Source organism: Triticum dicoccoides, chromosome 1A (assembly GCF_002162155.2).
Source record: "Triticum dicoccoides isolate Atlit2015 ecotype Zavitan chromosome 1A, WEW_v2.0, whole genome shotgun sequence".
Lineage (NCBI taxonomy): Eukaryota > Viridiplantae > Streptophyta > Magnoliopsida > Poales > Poaceae > Triticum > Triticum dicoccoides.
The window spans coordinates 15,391,325-15,410,563 of record NC_041380.1 but is presented as its reverse complement, the minus strand read 5'-3'; the positions used below and the strand labels follow the sequence as shown (position 1 = coordinate 15,410,563).

At 44.2% G+C, this 19,239-nt stretch overlaps 2 protein-coding genes and 1 pseudogene across 3 annotated transcripts; 2 read left to right on the top strand and 1 right to left on the bottom strand.

The window, feature by feature from the left end:
- The first annotated feature begins 1,737 nt into the window (after positions 1–1,737).
- On the top strand, positions 1,738–6,994 carry LOC119359077. 2 transcript variants are annotated; one of them, XM_037625419.1, is made up of 8 exons: positions 1,739–2,046; positions 2,139–2,272; positions 2,655–2,859; positions 3,550–3,813; positions 4,496–4,630; positions 5,048–5,692; positions 6,112–6,297; positions 6,397–6,994. In XM_037625419.1, the coding sequence occupies exons 1-8, from the start codon at positions 1,909–1,911 to the stop codon at positions 6,568–6,570; spliced, it is 1,881 nt and encodes a 626-aa protein (XP_037481316.1). In that variant the 5' UTR covers positions 1,739–1,908; the 3' UTR covers positions 6,571–6,994. The 2 variants fall into 2 exon arrangements, with proteins under 2 accessions (XP_037481319.1, XP_037481316.1); XM_037625422.1 differs by lacking the exon at positions 3,550–3,813 and having other exon boundaries at positions 1,738–2,046.
- A 1,564-nt stretch (positions 6,995–8,558) lies between these two features.
- LOC119359066 lies at positions 8,559–13,316 on the top strand (annotated as a pseudogene).
- A 1,950-nt stretch (positions 13,317–15,266) lies between these two features.
- On the bottom strand, positions 15,267–18,143 carry LOC119359054 (protein ACCELERATED CELL DEATH 6-like). The gene is made up of 3 exons (XM_037625402.1): positions 17,191–18,143; positions 16,315–16,847; positions 15,267–16,207 (listed from the first exon to the last, which is right to left on the bottom strand). The coding sequence occupies exons 1-3, from the start codon at positions 18,050–18,052 to the stop codon at positions 15,491–15,493; spliced, it is 2,112 nt and encodes a 703-aa protein (XP_037481299.1). The 5' UTR covers positions 18,053–18,143; the 3' UTR covers positions 15,267–15,490.
- Between the last annotated feature and the right edge of the window lie 1,096 nt (positions 18,144–19,239).

The window sequence follows — 19,239 nt, the reverse complement described above, 5'->3', positions numbered from 1 at the left end:
TCACGTCGAGTACGACTCCATCAACCCCGTTCTCTTGAACGCTTCCGCTCGTGATCTACAAGGGTATGTAGATGCACTCCTCTCTCCCTCGTTGCTAGATGACTCCATAGATTGATCATGGTGATGCGTAGAAAATTTTAAAATTCTGCTACGTTCCCCAACAACACGGTAACCGATCTCCTATAACCCAGTTAGAGAAGTAAAAATCCGGTTTTACTTCTCTAACCGACGTCTAGCCGATCCCCAATCCCCCGTAGTTGAGGATAAATTTTTCTCAGCCGCGTATGCCTTTCCCATAAATATACTCCACTACTCGGCAGCTGAGTAAAAGTTGCGCCTCTCATTCACTGCCTCCCTCGCTCCACTCCCGTGCCGCTGCGCTCACGCCACCCCTCTCACCCCCGCCCGCCGCCGCGGACGCTCCGTAGGCTCCGCCGCGGTCCTTGACCACTTGGATTTGTGCCTTCTCGTCCCTCCACGTAAAATTTTAACGAATTCGCACACCGAATGCATGTTGCGTCACGTTGGGCATTATTTTAGGATTTTTTTCACTGAAAAAACCCTAGAAATTGCATAGAATGTCAGAAAGCAATGAGGCTTGGTGTGTAGGCTTGCAATGGAGATGAGAGAGTGTGGAAACTGTTTGGGCTCATTTCGTGGGAAGTGCGATTTTTTGATCCAGACGAGAGCGTAAAGAAAGGCACTAATATCTACACAGTTGTGTCGTCACATGCGCAACTACGCTCACATCCAACAGAATCTTAACATTTTCCAAAGGATCTTATTGTCTCAAGTATACGTGTATCCCAAGTATTCAATATTCGCCACCGCCAATGCAGTCACCTCAAGATGGTCTCTAAAGGCCTCCGTCTAGTTGAGACTCCGGCCATACCACCTAGCCGCTCCGATTGGGACATAGCTTCATTAAAATCACTAGCACACATCTCGGGGATATCATCTTGGGACTTATGATATCTTAGAACATCCCATGTCTTCTGTCGGAGCTCAGTACGAGGTTCACCGTAGATTCCAGTGAATCTAAAGGTTCTCCCCTCAACTGTGATCACCGCAGCTATATAAAACCGACACGATGGTCTAACTCAAACCTCTACATCATCCTGCCACCATAAAGTTAAACAGATCACTTCTTCCCTCACAATTAACCGCCACCCCATGTCGGAATCCTAGACTCCATTTGAGCTTATTCATTGGATCTTGTTTCTTTTTGTCTCTGATAAGAGCATCACCGCTGGATTGTAGGACCGTACAAGCAGGTCTCGTAATCCGCCCACGGTCGGGTCCAACCCCAATCCCATATAGTTCCTTCATGTCAAGATATTCATTGTTTCCGGCGGCCTTGCCTCACATGGCCCACCGACTAAGATGGATGGAAAATGGAGATGGGAATGTATTGATTCGTCAATGATGTTGTTGCACGGCGACGACTGGAGTGCCGACAATGCCGCCGCCGTGGAGTCCGATGGCGTCTGCAACGCCCGGACAACGATGCTTGCGTGTGTCATCACCGCTGAAGACGGGCTCGCGGCTGCGGTTGACCCGGTTGCCATGGTCCAACGGTGGATGATGGCTGATGGGCGAATCGGACGGCCATCGCTGCGCAGCACACGCCAAAGGGAAAAAAAAAGAACATGCGAATTCGAAATCGTGGAGTTGGTACAATTTACGCCAGGAATGCCACCGGTTGGATCCAAATCGAGGCAGTACGCGCTCGATATTTTCCCCATTCCCAAATCTCGGCCGGCCCTAGCCGCCGCCGCCAGCCCCGCCGCCGGCCCATCCCCTCATCCCGCAGCCCCGCCTTCAACCTCCCACCCGCGTTCCCCGTCCTCGGGCCGGTCTCCTCGCGCGCCCGCCTCGTCCCCGGAGCCTCGCGCCAGGGGCGGAGCCATGCCGGCGGCGGGGATGGACGGGGTGATAGCGACGGTGAGCGGCTACCACGGCGACGAGCGGCACAGGCTCGTGAAGCTCATCTCGGAGACCGGCGCCAGCTACGTCGGCGCCATGAGCAGATCCATAACCCACCTGGTAATGAATGTTTCACGGGCGGCGCCCTCGTCGACTCTGGTTTCCACTCTATATGCATGCCCTGCTGATTTCCCTTGTTTAATTGCGATTAGGTTTGCTGGAGGCTCGAGGGGAAGAAGTACGACATCGCCAGGAGGCTTCGGGTGCGCATCGTCAGCCACCGCTGGTTCCAGGACTGCCTCAAGGAGGGGAGGCGCCTCCCCGAGGGCCCCTACACCATGGAAAGGTAAGCCGATTTCTTCAGCTGTTTTGTCGCGGTGCAGTTATACATGTGGTAGTACATGGTTAATTGCCTCTGTTGTGTAACTGAATGAATTAGTTAAAATGGATTTTCCAAGTAAATGTGAAAATTGGGACTATGAATTATTTTCGCAACTTGTTTCTGATTTCCATGTGCATGTTTGCAGCAGCAGTTTAATTTGCGGTGACAAAGCGATGCACATTGTTGTCATCTCTAGCTGTGTATTTGATGTAGATGCTTGCAAATCTTTATGCGTCCCTTAGTTGATGCCTGGTAATAAACTAGCCAAAGTAGCATAATGCCTTTTCTCACTATCAAACTGTTTGCTATGTAATCCTCAGAAAATCTTGTTGTGCTTGATGTCCAGTGGTGAAGAAGCCGGGCCAGTCCCACAGCTGTCTGCTTTGCCAGGCAAGCGGTCCAAGAGAAACGCATTCAGGGAGGATCCGTGCCTGAAAGAGTTGCCTTCTGATTTATGCAACACTTCATATGCCAGCGATGTGGTCAAGATTGATGATTCAGATTCTGATTGGGAGCATCAGGGATGGTCGGGTTCATCCCTATTAAAAGAAGTAAGAGCCGTTATTTTCAATTTCCAGTTGATTTAGTTTATGAGTCCAATCTCTTGATTCTCCATTTAGTCTTCAGGTTTTAGATTTCACTCGTTCAATTTTTAACGTTCATTTCAGATAACAAATACAACACTGTTTAGATCCATCTCCTCAAGTAAAAGCCATTATTTTCTGTAAGAGATTTGCTTTGTGATTACTGATTAAAGATCGTGCGACAGGCATGCTCTATATAGTAAGATAGTGTCCTTGCTTCCCATAACTTTATAAATGAAGAACTAAGTTAGTAATTAAGTGATTGGTTCTGACGTTTTAGTAGATACACCATGTATGTCCTGTAAGTAAGTTATAAGGCCTGAATCTGATGTGGATTTTTTGTATTGGAATCTGATATTTTATCTGCATGTGTTGTACTCAAATTTCAGTACCTTTTTCTTTTCTGTATTGTTTTCATTTAAGCTGTTAATTTGAGTTGCTAAAGTTGGTGTTTCTCAGAAGCGGCCCAAATTTTTGTTTATTTCACTCTATTATATATTGTGTAAGTATTGTGCTGTTATTCATCACATTGTGGTTTCCCTCCATTGGCCCAAATGGTTGATGGTCCTAGAAAAATACAATATTTTTTCTGAAGTGTCATTATTCCTGACAAGTTATGCTGTAAATGTCCTGATGGAGCTTCCCTGTTGCCTTCAGAATTTAGACGTTGCCGGGAATTCGAAGAAGATTCGTTCAGGTGATGTTAGAGGAAAAAGGCATTTAAAGCGTGAGCAGAAGTCAAGTGATAAAGATATCCTACATCCGCGAGACAATGCTTCAAGTTTCAGGGAGGATCCATGCTTGAAAGAGTTACCTTCTAATTTATGCAGTACTTCATATGCCAGGGATGTGCTCAAGATCGATGATTCAGATTCTGATTTTGAGCATCAGGGCTGGTTGGAATCATCCCTATTAAAAGAAGTAAGAGCCATTGTTTCCAATTGATTTAGTTTGTGAATCCAATCCCTTAATTCTCCATTTGGTCTTCAGGTTTTACATTTCACCCAGTTCAATTTTTTCCATTCATTTCAGATAACAAATACAACACTGTTTAGATCCATTTCCTTAAGTAAAAGCTAATCTTTTCTGTAAGAGATTTGCTGTGTGATGACAAATCATGCGACAGGCATGCTCTATATAGTAAGACAACGATCTTGCTTTCCATAACTGTATGATTGATGAAATAACTTAATAATTAAGTGATTAGTTCTGACGTTATAGTAAAATACACCATGTATGTCCTGCAAGTAAGTTGAGGCTTGAACCTGATGTGGTTTTTTTTTTGTATTAGAAACTGATATTTTAACTGCATGTGTAGTGCTCAAATTACCTTTTTCTTTTCTGTATTGTTATCATTGAAGCTGTTAATTTGAGTTGCTAAAGTAGATTTTTCTCACAAGTGGCCTATTTTTTGTGTGTGTATATCACTCTGTTATATATTGTATAAGTATAGTGCTGTTATTCATCCCATTGTGGTTTCTCTTCGTTGCCCCAAATAGTTGACGGTCTTAGAAGAATGCGTTATTTTTTCAGAAGTGCCATTATTCCTGACATGTTATGCTGTAAATTACCTGATGGACCTTGGTTGCCCTGTTGCCTTCAGAATTTAGTCGTCGCCGGGGATTCAAAAAAGATTCGTTCAGGAGATGTTAAAGGAGGAAAAAAGCGTTTAAAGCGTGAGCAGAAGTCAACTGATACAGATGTCCTACATGTGCGAGACAATGCTTCAAGTTTGATGGTAATTTCCAAATCGTACTCCGTTGGAACCATTTTGAAATAAATTCATTTGTCTAGCTTTAGCCTGACAAGCTTTTGATTTTGTTTTGTGCTGTCATAAGGTCTTCATTCTGTTTAGGAAACCTACCAATATTTTTGTTACACAGTGAAGCCGTCAATCCTAAGTCCTGACTACGAAAGGACCTGTTAATGCTCGAAACTGGAAAGGGCACCTATATGAAGTGTTATTGCTATGTAGATGACCTTGAATATTGTATGAGTTACATTTACATTCCCAAGATGAGAAAATTTTGATGTGGTCTTTGATGAATAGATAAGATGAGCAGTTGACTTCGTGTTTCAGCTTGTTTCGTTGTCCCTTGCGCTAACTGTTCTATTCTCAGCTGTAAACTTACACATATATCTAATGAAAATCCAGATAAGAGAAGGCCTTCACACGTCAAGTTATACTTCATCTCGGAGCACATCGAAGCAAAAGGGAAACTTGTCAGGTCTCCTGCGTAATGAGGTTGTTGGTCAGATGGGCGAAAGAAATGATCCTATGGGAAAGGGATCACGAAGCAAGCATGCACGCTCTCTTATGGAATTATCTGATGATAGTTTGTCAGATAGTTTTGAGGAACTACAAATGTTTGATACTTCGACTAGAGAAGCCCGGAGAAAAATAAGGAGCACAAATGCACCATCATTTCGGCAATCTACCTTGGAAAGCATATACGATCATTGTGAAACTAGTATGCATGATTACGAACCGGAAAAGAGTGAAGAGCAAGAAACTATTGATTTGGGTGAGAGGTCGAGAAGCTTGCAACCTGGTGATTTGTCAGGACATGAACCATCTTTCTGTACACAAGAGAAAATAGATCAAAGTGACCTTGGCATCACAGCTGATCATGACAAGGGAGATGATGAGAAGCTCACCATGGAAGAATCATCGAGCCTGCAAACACAAGCAGAGCTTTCATGTGTCATTTGCTGGACTGATTTTTCTTCCTCGAGGGGCATCTTACCATGTGGACATCGGTTCTGTTATTCATGCATTCAAGGATGGGCGGATTGTCTGGTATGTTGCGTCAACATAAATAAAATCCTTTAGTTAAATTCACTCCTTAAAATCTGCTTATAATGTGTTTTCTTTTGCACAATGTATATATCTTTTAAATATATATGTTGCTCTACTATACAACACACTAAATATGCGCTTAATGCTTGTATGGTAGCGTGGATTCAGGGCAGCAGTACAGCATTAGATCCTGATTGAAATAGGAGTACATGTTTCCAGTTTACATAAGATCAGAAATTGAACATACAGTCACCATTCCCAATAGCTCTCAGCAGGCAGGCCTTGAACAAAACAAATTACTAGATGTCAGCGGAAAACCTATTCTTCTAGCTAGCTGCTTATGTTTGTAACTAATTTTCGATCAGAAATTATTTGTTGTAGTAGCTGCTGCTTACACATGTGCATGCTGTGTGTTTCAGTCTTCCAGGGGAAAGGTCTCAACGTGCCCACTTTGCAAAGCCAGTTTCTCCTGGATCAGCAAGGTGGATGAGGCCGGTACTTCAGATCAGAAGATATACTCGCAGACCCCCGTTACTTGTGGAGCTTCAACCAACATCTTCATGTTTGCTGACGAAGGCCACGGCGACCTTCTTGGATCATCATCGGTGAGTTAAATCTGCTTCCACTGTGCAAAAACCGCTACTGCTTGACTTAATGTACTTGTGCTTCTCGATGCTCACCTGTCTGCCGAACCCAACGTGCAGTCTACCCAAGGGGCCTGCTACATGTGCCACAGCCGTGAGCCCGAAGAGCTTATACTGAGCTGCCACGTCTGCCGATCGCAGTGGGTACACTCGTACTGCCTTGATCCCCCGCTGACCCCATGGACGTGCGTACACTGCCGAGATCTGCGGAGGATGTACCAGCGCTATCGCTAGTCCGAGTCCCGGAAGTTCACTCATGTCTTGGACTCTTGATTCTTGGCATCACTGCGCTGCTGCAGATTCTTGGGGCAGATATACAATCGAAGGCATGTTGGCAGCTGATAATTAATTAGTTTCTCAAGATTGAAGAACAGAGGAAGAAGCAGAGAGGCAGGAAAGTGACGGCGTCAGGCTGCAACGCGCTTTGAGATTGCATCTTTTTATTTTTGCATATATATGGGCTGTCAAGTGTCAACATCTTGTTGATCTGGACATAGTGCAAATGCATATGGTGAGGGTGCTGCTAGGCTCGAAATGTGTAAACGGTCCGGAGAGTAGTAGCTTCTTTGAGAAGACGCGTGCATGTTGCTAGAATCTTAAACCGTGCGACCTTCTTTTCTAATTCAGACAATGAACAGAAGAATTTTTTTACTGGTTATTCTGCGTCCAGTTGTCCTAAAATTGTGCTTGTCATTTTTCTTGATAATTGAACTGCAAAAATGTCTTATGTTAGTGTACAGAGGGAGTACTGGATTAAAATGCCCTTTGGATATTACGATCTCCAAGCGGCTGAACCTAGAGGCCATTTAGCACTACAAACTGGTAGAAAGCATTTCATTAATAATGGCAATCTCAAAATAGCACTAGGCCATCACTTTGGCCATTACTATAACCACCGACACCTCCAAGGCTAAAATCTGTTGTACTACCATGATTGAAAATGCATTGATTTGCGAATCAATATATGGTTAGATGGTTAGTAGAATGAAAATGCATTGATTTGCGAATCAATATGTGGTTAGATGATTAGTAGGATAATGGTATCCCTCCCAGTCTATCAAGGTTCAAGTCCTAAACTTACACTAGTGCTTGCATTTTCTAGATTTATTTCAGTCTTTCGGGAGACAAGTGTTCAGTGAGAGAAGACTTTCCTCTCTGGCGACTTTGTCAATGATGTGCTCGCTCAGTCTCTCGAAGGTGCTCATAGTCATATGGTAGGGTGTGCGTGCGTGCATTCATATGAATGAGTGTATGAGCATTTTGCGCATGTACCATGTTACAAAAGGAAGATGCATATATCAAAAGTTTTTACATAAAAAATATATGCTCGTGTTCGTTGGGAGTGCTTGATATGGCGTGGAATTTGCTATGGGAAGAAAGAAAGAAAGATAATTGATGAACGGAGAATGTTCATATTCCACGCTCAACTATTGAAATCACTCGTAGATTTTGAAATGAAAATAATAAATTGGAACAACAGATTTTTAACCATGGCAAATTGAACGATCTTCATCGCAATTTTAGTTAACGCGAGAACGACGGGTTTAGTTGGTGAGGATGGCAATTTCCTGGCAAAAAACGAAGCGAGGGCGGATTTGCCGTACTTACCAACTAAATTTGCTATGGTCAACAAATATAAATTGTCACAAAAAATGTTCGATTTGCCATGGTCAAAATCCCGAACATTCAGCACTTATCGGGGTCCTTTTAAAAAGAAGATTTGGTTGTGAAATTCTGAAAATGACCGTCACCCGCAAAAAAAGTAAAAATGACTTTATATACAAAAATGGATCATCATGTGTCCGTGGCATATTTATAAGATGTTCATCATGTGTTTGTAAAAATATCCACTGCATATTTTTTTGTAAAAAGTTCGTCGCGTATTTGTATGAAGCAGAAAAACAACAACTAGCAGAAACTGTGTCCGCGAAGCAACAATGGTTGGATAGTTTGAGAGACAGTGATATCACCAGCCCACCAGGGTTCAAGTCGAGACGTGTTCGTCGACGACGAGGTGCCTACGATAACTTCGTAAATCTCAAGAGACGATATCTCGACTCCTTCTTTCGAAGGTGTTCATAAGGATAGAATGCGTGTGTGCGCGTTTATATGGACGAATGTATGCGTGTATGCATGAGAGCGTTTGGTTCTGTATCGTGTTAATTTTTTTAGAAAACCGCGTCTGTTCCGCGCCTTGGACGCGGAATGGAATTTGGCAGGAAAGGAAAGGGTGCCGCAGGTCGCCTCCCCCGACGACCCACACCCACGACTCAGTTCAGGTCAAGCAATCAGTCGGAGCACCAACCAAGATATCCCCAAATCTACAAAGCTCCGCTCGGCTCCGGCCATGGATCCAGCAGCTCCACCCCTCCACCGCTCTCCCGCCTGCCATGCCTCTGCCTCCTGCAGTCCCGCCTTCTTCCATAATCCCCACTCCCTACCACCCAGACGACCAGGCCGCGGCCTGAGCTTCGTGAGATTCCCAGGCGGCGACTGCAGCTGAACCGAGAGGGCAGCGGCGGCGGCGACTAGAGCGGAGAGCAACGGTAGCGGCCGCTCGACGGCCGGGAAGCAGATCGCGTGGTAAGCCAAGCCTCCATCATCAACTTTATCTTCTTTTCTTGGATGATCCGTTGTCTCTGACAGTGGAACCCGGTCCGTCCCATAGATGTTGCTGCAGTTTGCATACCGATTTGGGTTCATCTACCACTGGAGAATAGGTTTTCCACCCATCTATGGTCCCACTCCCACTGACTAGCTAACATATACAGCAGATGCAAAAAGAGAAAAAGAAAAAAACATAGATGATGTTTCATCACTTGATTTTTTCAGAGTGTTATTCAGTGGATTTGCTATGCCCAAGTTGGGTCTTCTCTTTTAGACTCTCTGTGTGATGTACTGTCGCTTTTTTCCTTTCAACTAGTAAGATGCCCATGCGTTGCACGGAAAATCAAGATGCATTTGTATGAGTAGTTTATCTTGTGAGAGAAAAGGATGAACGAGGGAAGGCCTTATTTGTAAATATGGAGAGGGGTGTGGATATCTTTTTGCAAAATTGCAATAGTTTCCTTCCTATCCGTCGGATATAGATCGAATGGCCTATATTGCATGATGGCAGGCACACCATCATCACCAACTCTGTTTTTTATGAGAGTAGAGATAAACTGTAGTGTGTTTGGGGCTTGGCGGCTGGCCAAGTTCTGCGCAACTCTGCATGTGTGTGAGACGGATGAAAGGCAGGGGATGTTGGCTGTATCACCGTATTAGTTTTCAGTTAACAATGGAAGATGCATGAGAGCCATTCTCCTTTTATAGAAAAGAGAGAGCTTATCTTCCTATACGTGTTATGGCCAGAAGCCGCCATTCTCCCACCCATCTATGCCAAGCACTCACACAACGCTGACTATTATAGATAGATGATGTTTCATCGCTCAGTTTTTCAGTGTGTTGTCGACAGGATTTTCTATGTCCCTGAGAACTGTAAAGGTGGCTTTATGTTCTCTTTTTCTGTCGCTGTGTGATGCAGAAAAAGTTTTATATGCCATAGCGTGTTTGGTGCTTGGAAAGCTTTGCGCAGTTCTGTATGTGTGTGACACAGACGGCGGGGATGTTGGATGTATCATCATATCGGTTTTCAGTATGCGTGTTTGTGGGGGCTAATGAATTTTTTTTCTTCTAACTATGTCCCTAGAAAAAAAAGTCTTCAGAAATTTGTCCTAGGCTGGAGGGCCATAGCCCCCTCAGCAATACACATAGCTCTGCCCCTGCTCCTTTTATGTCAAAAAGTAATATAATTATACAATAGCGCTTGTCTTCGTTGTACATGTTATGGGCAAGATGATTAAGCTCGGTTAACAAATTGACTAGACATGCTAAATACCAAGTGTTATAAACATAATATGCCACATTTTGGCCAAGCTGAAACCGATATAAATTGTTCCGTGTTGGTGTTTTTTCAGAAGGGAATGGCGGAGGCAATACTGCTCGCTGTTTCAAAGATTGGGGCAATCGTTTTGAATGAAGCTGTCTTAGCTGTCATCAACAAGCTGTCGAGGAAGGTTGATAACCTGAAGGAATTGCCCGCAAAGATCAAAAGAATCGATATAGAGCTGAAGACAATGAATGATGTAATTCAAGACTTGGGTACAACACATCTCACCAACAATGTCGTCAAGGGTTGGATTGGAAATGTGAGGAGGCTGGCCTACCATGTTGAGGATGTGATTGACAAGTACTCATATGAGGCTCTTAAGCTCAAGGACGAAGGCTTCCTAAACCGGTACGCCTTCAGAAGTTCACGCCATGTTAAGGTCTTCAGTAAAATTGCTGAGGAAGTTATAGAGATAGAGGGGGAGATCAGGCACATCAAAGAACTGCATATTTATTGGAGTACTATAGTCCAACCCATTAGAAATGAGCATGCAGAGATTGATAGGCAGCGATGGGGAGGCTGCTTTCCAGAAAGTGTTAGTGATGAGGACCTTGTCGGAATTGGTGAAAACAGGAGCAAGTTGACCGAATGGCTGACCACCGATGAGAAAGAAACCACAGTGATTACTGTTTCTGGTATGGGAGGCTTGGGGAAGACAACCCTTGTGAAAAATGTGTATGATCGGGAGAAAGCCAACTTCCCTGAGGCTCATGCTTGGATTGTGGTGTCACGGGCGTATGTTGTAGTTGATTTGCTGAAGGCATTGCTCACCAAGATACAGTGCACACAAGAGTCGCCGCCGCCGTCACCTCTTAGTGCGGGCTCTAAAGCTGATGTTTATGAGTTAACAGAGGCTATAAAGAAGATACTACAAAACAAGAAGTGTTTGATCGTGCTTGATGATGTGTGGGATAAAGAAGCATATACTCAGATGTGCAGTGCGTTCCAGGGTCTCCAAGGATGCCGTGTTATGATCACAACACGGAAGGAAGATGTTGCGGCTCTTGCTCCAGTGAGGCACCGCCTACTATTGCAGCCATTGGGTAGCGTTGAATCTTTCAAGCTATTCTGCTCTAGGGCTTTCCACAACAGCCTTGGCCGCAAGTGCCCTTCAGAGCTTGAGGAGGTGGCGGCTGCTATAGTTGACCGGTGTCGTGGCCTGCCATTGGCCATTGTATCGTCTGGCAGCCTATTGTCCACAAAGCAACCAACAGAGCACGCCTGGAATCAGGTGTACAACCATCTCCGGAGCGAGCTGCGGGGGAATAACCATGTCCAGGCTATACTTAATCTGAGCTACCATGACTTGCCTGGTGATCTCAGGAACTGCTTCCTGTACTGCAGCTTGTTCCGTGAAGACTATGAAATGTCACGGGAGAACCTTGTGCGGTTGTGGGTTGCTGAAGGTTTTGCAAAGAAGAAAGATAACAGCACGCCGGAGGAAGTGGCTGAGAGGAGTCTCATGGAACTCATCGGCCGGAATATGCTGGAAGTTGTGGAGAGGGATGAGCTCTTCAGGGTTAGTACATGTAAGATGCATGACATTGTTCGAGACCTGGCTCTTGCTGTTGCTAAAGAGGAGAGGTTTGGCTCCGCGAGTGATCAGGGCGAAATGACGCTCATGGATAAAGAAGTTCGCCGGTTCTCAACATGCGGTTGGAGAGACAGTATGGCAGCTGCTCCAGGAGTGGATTTTCCACGACTCAGAACCGTCATCTCGCTTTCAGCAGCTTTGTCCTCCACCAACATGATTTCCTCTGTTTTGTCTGGATCCAACTACCTTACCGTTCTCGAGCTTCAAGACTCTGCAATCTGCCATGTGCCGGCATCCATCGGGAATCTGTTCAATCTCCGCTACATCGGCTTGAGGCGCACCAGAAGTTCAGTCACTGCCAGACACTATTGAAAAACTGTCAAACCTCGAGACGCTGGACGTCAAGCAAACAAAAATAGAAAAACTACCGCCAGGAATTGTGAAGGTTGAGAAGTTACGACACCTTTTAGCTGACAGGTTTGCCGATGAGAAGCAGATGAAGTTCCAGTACTTTGTCGGAGTCGAGGCGCCGAATATGATTTCCAACTTCCAGGAACTGCAAACTCTCGAGACCGTCCATGCCAGCAAGGACTTCTCACTTCAGCTGAAGAAAATGAATAAGCTGCAGACTGTTTGGGTTGATAACATCAATGCATCTAACTGTGATGACCTTTTCAAAACCCTCTCAGATATGCCTCTGCTTTCCAGCTTACTTCTCTGTGCATGTGATGAGAAGGAGACACTTACGTTCCAAGCACTCAAGCCAATTTCCAAGAGGCTCCACAGACTGATCATTAGAGGTGGCTGGGCCGATGGGACCCTCAAGTGTCCAATATTTCAGGGTCATGGGAAGAATATCAAGTATCTGGCTCTGAGTTGGTGCAATCTTGGGAATGAAGACCCGCTGCAGCTGCTGGCATCTCATCTGCCAGCTCTCACTTATCTCAGCCTTAACAGGGTGAGTAGTGCAGGTACAATGGTGCTCTATGCAGGGTGCTTCTGTCAGTTGAAGACACTTGTCTTGAGGCGCATGCCTAATGTAAAGCAACTGGAGATTGAGGAGGGTGCCATTCCGTGCATTGATGGGATCTACATTGTGTCGCTCTCGGAGCTCAGTATGGTCCCTCGTGGCATCGAGTCGCTTGGGTCCCTGAAGAAGCTCTGGATGCTAGACCTGCACAGGGACTTCAAGGCTGACTGGGATTTGAACCAGATGCACGACAAGATGAAGCATGTTCCAGGGCTCCGTGCCTAGCTAGCAAAGAGCAGCAGAGACGCAGAACATGATGAAGCATGTTCCAGAGCTCTGTGCATAGCAAAGAGCGGCAACTACATCCTTCCGAAAATATATAATAGAGCACCTGCACCCAGGCCCTCTATATCTAGCCATCCATTTCCTGCATCGCGATACGTGTAAGTACATTTCTCTTTTTTGTTTCTCTCAAATAAAACATGTCTTGAAGTTCAAATTTTTGCAGCGTGGCAAGGCTTTCTAACTAGAATCTAGGATAAATCTTTCAGAATTTTTTGTCAAATATAAATATACAAAAAATGATTTTAAAATTTTTTAAAAATATTTTGTGTAAATTTATGTTTGACAAAAATTTCTGAAAGATTTATCCTAGATTCTAGTTAGAAAGTTTTGCCACACTGCAAAGATTTGAACTTCAAAACATGTTTTATGTGAGAGAAACAAAAAAGAGAAAATTTCATATAAAAAATTAGTTATGTTGCATAGATCTTAAAGCAATATTGGACAGTCAGGATAGTAGGACCGGGGTGCAGGTGCTCTAAAAATCCACGTCCTACATCCTTCGGTAATTAAAAATCATAAGAATCGCTTATGCACTGTAAGCGTACATGCTTTTAATTATTTATAATGGCACTGTAATAGTATCAGCAGCTCTTGATTGCTTTGCAATTGCATCTTGTCATGCACACATTGTTGGTTGTTTCTGTAATAATTCCTGAAACACGGGCATTCCCACCAGGAACTAAAATAAGTGAGTTTGTTTCATTTATATAAGCTTAATTTTCACTGGATGGTTTTGCTTGATGTCATAGATAGACTGATTCTATCGAAGTATGTACGCAGTATGTACTCGGCCATCTCTCTGCTTCCTATATATTGCAATGTATTACTCACTACAAGAGAACATATAATTAGCCACAAAGCATTTTGGCCGCTATACATGTATGTATTAGAGTCAACTTACTCATATCTTTGTTACCAAGTATGTTCATGAATCAGTACTGAACTGGCATACATATAGCTACCAAGCACTGAACTACTGATGACCAAACTGAAAAAATGCACACACATGGATTTGATCCCCCATCGCGCAATTACTCACACACACCGCTGTAGAAAGGAAAAATAGAGCCGCAAATGGGCGGTGTTGTTGTGGAGGAGCAGCAGTGATTTCCACGTTGGAGCAACTAACGAAGGCAGACTTGGTACTAATTTAGAGGCTTCAGGACTGAAGGAAGAGGAGAAGCTGCAACCACGCCGCTGAATCAGAGAACCTTTGCATCCGATTAGTTCAAGGTGAGTGACTGTACTACATTCGTGTGTGAGATAGAAATCCTGAATATCTCCTGCCCGATTTCGTTGCTTTTCTACCAAATTTGGTTTGCAGACTGGGTTGTTACGTTTTGAGCCAGAAATTAGGTTATGTTTTCTGTTAATTCACCCAGTAGGCTAGGTTCTGAGTACTTGGGTTCTAGTATGAATGTAGCTTGTTCTATGTGATATTGGATTAGCATGTTGGACCGTGAGTGCTAGAGTTCCACATAAACAGATTCGGCCATTTTCATTGGCAGCTACAGGAACAAAGTACTTTTCTATGTGTATATTAGCATAGACTAATTACAGTGAGGAAGATTAAAATTAGGCCACTTTTATTACCATCTAATTACACTATTTTACATTCAAATATGTTGTTTTGTTTGGTATTTTTGTCACCATTTTGGTTCACTTTCTGAATATGCATATGCCTTTCTTAAAAAAAAACAGTGCCAGCCTTCCTGCACCTTTGGTTTATCAAAGGAAAGGTGGCAGATCTGAAGCCAAAGGCAGAACAGGGGAAGGTAAAAGCAGGCTGACAAAAATTGATTGGCTCAAGAATCTTGCATCATTCTGAAGATGGAAACAGATAGAGCTGCTGAACTGAACTGAACTAGAGGATTTTTGGGTGTTGCCAAGTACATTATCGAATTCACTATCAGACTCGAAAACGTGGACGGGGGATATGAAATTTTCACAAGAGGAAGCAGAGGCCTCTGTCGATGCATTTTGCTGAACAGGCCTGACCACAAGGTCGGTCCTGAACAGCACCCGCTCTGCGGTGGCCTCCGATGCATTTTTCTGCTGCCTGAAGGACCAAAATAAAGCTTGTAGCTTCAGGTTGATCGAATCAGAAAAAAAACTGCATACAACACTACTCAGCTGTGAGATATAGTTAGTTATCCACTGCTAATTAGTCACATCCACGTTTCCACGATGTTTACTTATTACAACTACAAGTACTCTGAAGAAACAAAGTTACAAACCAGGAACAACAAGCACCAAAACTTCCATAACATATATAGTTCTGAACAAACATATGCTGATGAACCGATTAGTGACAAAGCTTAATGTACCCACTTTATTTCGTTCTGGCTCATGATATGTTTGATGCTTCTAGTCATTAGTGGTTCCGGAGCTTCTGTGCAATTGCAGCCCAACCAAAGATAAGTACGAACGGCCAAAGTTTCCTGACCAACTTCATAGTGATCACCCTTGCTAACCACTTTAATGCACGAATTGGTCCCATTCGAAGATATAACGGCCGTGCAAAAATACCTAACTTTAGTAAGGATTCAAGATTGCCATATAGCACTACAAGAGGACTAAGCACACAGATCGCAATGGCAGTGGCATGAGCAACCGGAGCTAGCACCATATACACACCCAGTGCAAAAGCAGCAGACAAGCATGTGAGCGAACTTGACATGAAGAAATAGGATGTGCCTAAGTTGATTTTGCGAGTCCTCAAATTAACCAAAGGAGATCCAGAGAACATGAGAGCAACAGTAGCTATCGAGGAGCAAATGAAAGCTAACGCGTTGGCCATCATGAATGCGTCAAACGTATACCTCCCAGCAAGTGTTGGTGTGCCTCTATTGGTATGATCGTCTGCTATGAAACCTCCAGGGACAGCAAAAGTTGCACCGAATGTCACGGTTGCTATTAAAACTGAACCGATTCCTAGTATTTGGCTCGAATCTTTCATCTTCTCTGCTTCTTTGACCCTGTCCTCTGGTTTTAACAGGCGACCATACTTTTCTTCATATTGATCTCGGCGAAGGCCACTATGATTATCACCAAACATTTTGAGTGCCCTACATATCCATTTTTCATTGTCCTGAAAAATAAGATATATATATACATATATAATATATTAGCCATAAATTGTTTTGTTCTCTTCAAGGGCACATGACTTGAAAATTTGTAAAGTCGAGAGTATATTACCCAGTTATAATGCATTCCTTGAGGAACGTATCTCCTGGATAGATCAACAGGACTCTCGTCATTGTTGTTTGCTAAATCTAACTGCACTTCCATATTCCCGAATAAACAACAGAATATTCGAAGGCTCGAAACCTTGACGGCTAAATGCAGTGCAGTGTTCCCATCATTGTCTCGCATATTCAAAATCCAGTCCAAAGATGGTGTTTGGCAAACAAAGGAGACTATGTTCAATCTCTTTTTCACAATGGCAACATGAAGGAATGTCCGTCCTTGAGCAGTCCGCAATCCGGCACTACTAGGAAACTTCTCAAGTAGATATCTTATTGTAGCCTTCCTACCCATAGAGGCAGCAATATGTATGGGAAACAACCCTTGGTTGTCTGCCTGATACGCTGGTGCTGGATTAGCTTGGAATAATTGCCTGAAACTAATGTGTCTCCAGAAAGAAGAGGCCAAGTGAAGAGGCGTGCTCCCATCTCTGTCCCCATGTGTGGAAAGGCTATTATTCCAATTTAACACAAGTTTTGTGAACCCTGAAAATGTGATACCTTGTTTGTTAGTTCAAGGTAAGTGAAGTCGACTAGAACAACAGAGTGTCAGACATTCAGTGAAGCAAATGAGGAATTACTTAATAGAGGTATATTGTCATATTTGCCCAGAGTTTATCACGCACTACATGCTTGCAGTCTAACTTACATTCTATCTAAATAGCAAAAGTGTCAGGAACGCTTTGTCCCGAACATAAAGTTTGTACAATAGTACGAAATTGGCGAAAACAAATTTATATAGACGGACAAGCTTCATAGTATAATTTATGCATGTACTACCCCACTGGTGATTTGGACTACCTAAACTTTCAAGATAGAAAAATAATACCTCTGCCTTGAAGAGTCGCAGTATGCAGCGCATTTTGCCCATTTGGCCCAGAATACGAGAGATTCCCATTGCTCATATCGTATAGTGTCCCTGCAATGCCGCCCCATCTCAGTAAAATTGCTAGGTACAATGGTGATGTGCCTTCTTTAGGATAATTAGCCAACTCCGGATCAGCCTCCATTAGACTCTCCACAATATCCTTTCTTCCGATGCGGACAGCATCATGCAAGGCCGTCTCCTTAAGCACATTCTCCTTCCTCAAGAGTTCGTGCAGCCTGTCGCAACTTTCAACTAGTTCAATGAGACAAGAGAGCACTTGAGAGTTACCAGCTCGGGCGGCACAATGCAAGGGAGTGTCACCCTTTCTGTTCACCGCAAACAGGAGGCCTTGGTCTCTCTCGTTGATGATGCGAGCACACTTCTGAAATTCTGTGCTGTCTCCATGGCTGGCAACCGCATGTAGTGCGGTGTCCCCCTCAGCCGTGACGCCCTGGAGAAGCCGAGCAGCTGCTGGCAAAGCAGACTGGTCAATGTCACCTTCTAAGCTGCCTGAAGAAGCAGACTGATAAATGTCATCTTCTAAGCTGCCTGAAGAAGCAGGCTGATAAATCCCAAGTTCTACATCATCTGGGGCCAGCACAGTCAGCCTTCCTCTGGCGCTATTGCCGAGGGTGTATCCCACTAGCAAGTCAAGAAATTCTTGAGTAGGCATCACCATTGGTGGCTCTTGTGCGTCTTCCCTTCTGAAAAGGAATTCCAGCGCAGCCGAGGAGCCGAAGCACACGGATGCCAGCAGTAGGGGATTCATGGGCGCCGTCTTCGACATCATATCCCCGGGAGAACTATCGTTGCTGCGCGACATTGCACAGCAACCCCGACGCTTGAAGTCGTCGGATCAACGAACCTCTCCATTGCACTTCTATTTACGAGCTAGCTGAATATGCCTTCCATATATAGGGCTTCGGTGCGTTCAACTCATACCACTAGTTGAGAAACTAGAGCAGCGACGACACAAAACTGGTGCAGCGAGGACACAATGTGTGGTCGGAGGAAGTAATTTAGCCTGATCCTATCCCCAGCAACTCCTCGTTAACGACCACACATGCGCCTGTCGCAAATTCCAATGTATGGTGGTCGTTTAGGATTGAAGATACCCATCGTGTGGTGGCCTGGTGTGCAGGCCTTTCGCGGGACAAATTTAGATGATTTCTTCCCTTTTGAAACGTCCGCAATCAAGGATCGTACGGAAGTAGTACTAGGTTTCTACGAGGATAATTGGTTGAAAAAATGACCGGAAAGGTGTGGCTACTCCTGGGTGTACTTTTTTTGCGAGATATACCTGGGTGTACTACACCGGGCTAAACAGTAAATTCAAAAATAAAATAAAAATAGAACAAAAATCCAAATTTTCTGAAATTTTATGGCATGAAACATGATCAAACGTTTTAGATTCTTGCGAAGTTTAGTCCACAAATAACTTTCGAGGAGCTCCTCATAAAAAAAAATCACTACTCAAAAGTACACACAACTTTGAGCACTAGTTTTCTGTCTCTTTTTTTAACCTTCAAGGAAGGGAAACGTTTAGAGTCGGGGCACCGGCCGAAACTTCGGCCAGTCGACTCGCTCACCCCCGCGTGTAGCGCTAAAGCAGGAGGGACACGTCATCCGGCAAGGGCCCGCACACCGCTCTGCTTTCTTTATCCTTTCCAGCGCAGCTGTTGTCCACACACACCACATCTCCTTCCTTTTCTTCTCTGCCCTGCCCACGCCGATGCTTCTGCCTATCTACTTTTTCTCAGACGCCATTGCTGTACAGTTGCTGCACGGGGCACTGGACCACAAGTTGTTTTTGCTACAACCGTTTTGTGGTTTGCTGCAATCAGTGTCAATTTTTGCTACCACCGGCTTCTTGATTTTTCTGGAACCAGCGCTCGATTTTTCATTTTTGCTACCACTAGCATTTCGATTTGCTGGAACAAGCTTCAATTTTTGCTACCATCAGGTTTTTGGTTTGTTGGAATGGCGTCGATTTTTTCCAATTTTGCTACC

Excerpts from the sequence above, each read along its gene's own strand:
- LOC119359077 (XM_037625419.1), top strand. The coding sequence starts at position 1,909 with ATGCCGGCGGCGGGGATGGACGGGGTGATAGCGACGGTGAGCGGCTAC. Across the intron at positions 4,631-5,047 it reads ACAATGCTTCAAGTTTGATG|ATAAGAGAAGGCCTTCACAC; the intron begins GTAATTTCCAAA and ends ATGAAAATCCAG. Across the intron at positions 5,693-6,111 it reads AAGGATGGGCGGATTGTCTG|TCTTCCAGGGGAAAGGTCTC; the intron begins GTATGTTGCGTC and ends TGTGTGTTTCAG.
- LOC119359054 (XM_037625402.1), bottom strand. The coding sequence starts at position 18,052 with ATGTCGCGCAGCAACGATAGTTCTCCCGGGGATATGATGTCGAAGACG. Across the intron at positions 16,848-17,190 it reads TGCGACTCTTCAAGGCAGAG|GGTTCACAAAACTTGTGTTA; the intron begins GTATTATTTTTC and ends TCACATTTTCAG. Across the intron at positions 16,208-16,314 it reads AAGGAATGCATTATAACTGG|GACAATGAAAAATGGATATG; the intron begins GTAATATACTCT and ends CTTATTTTTCAG.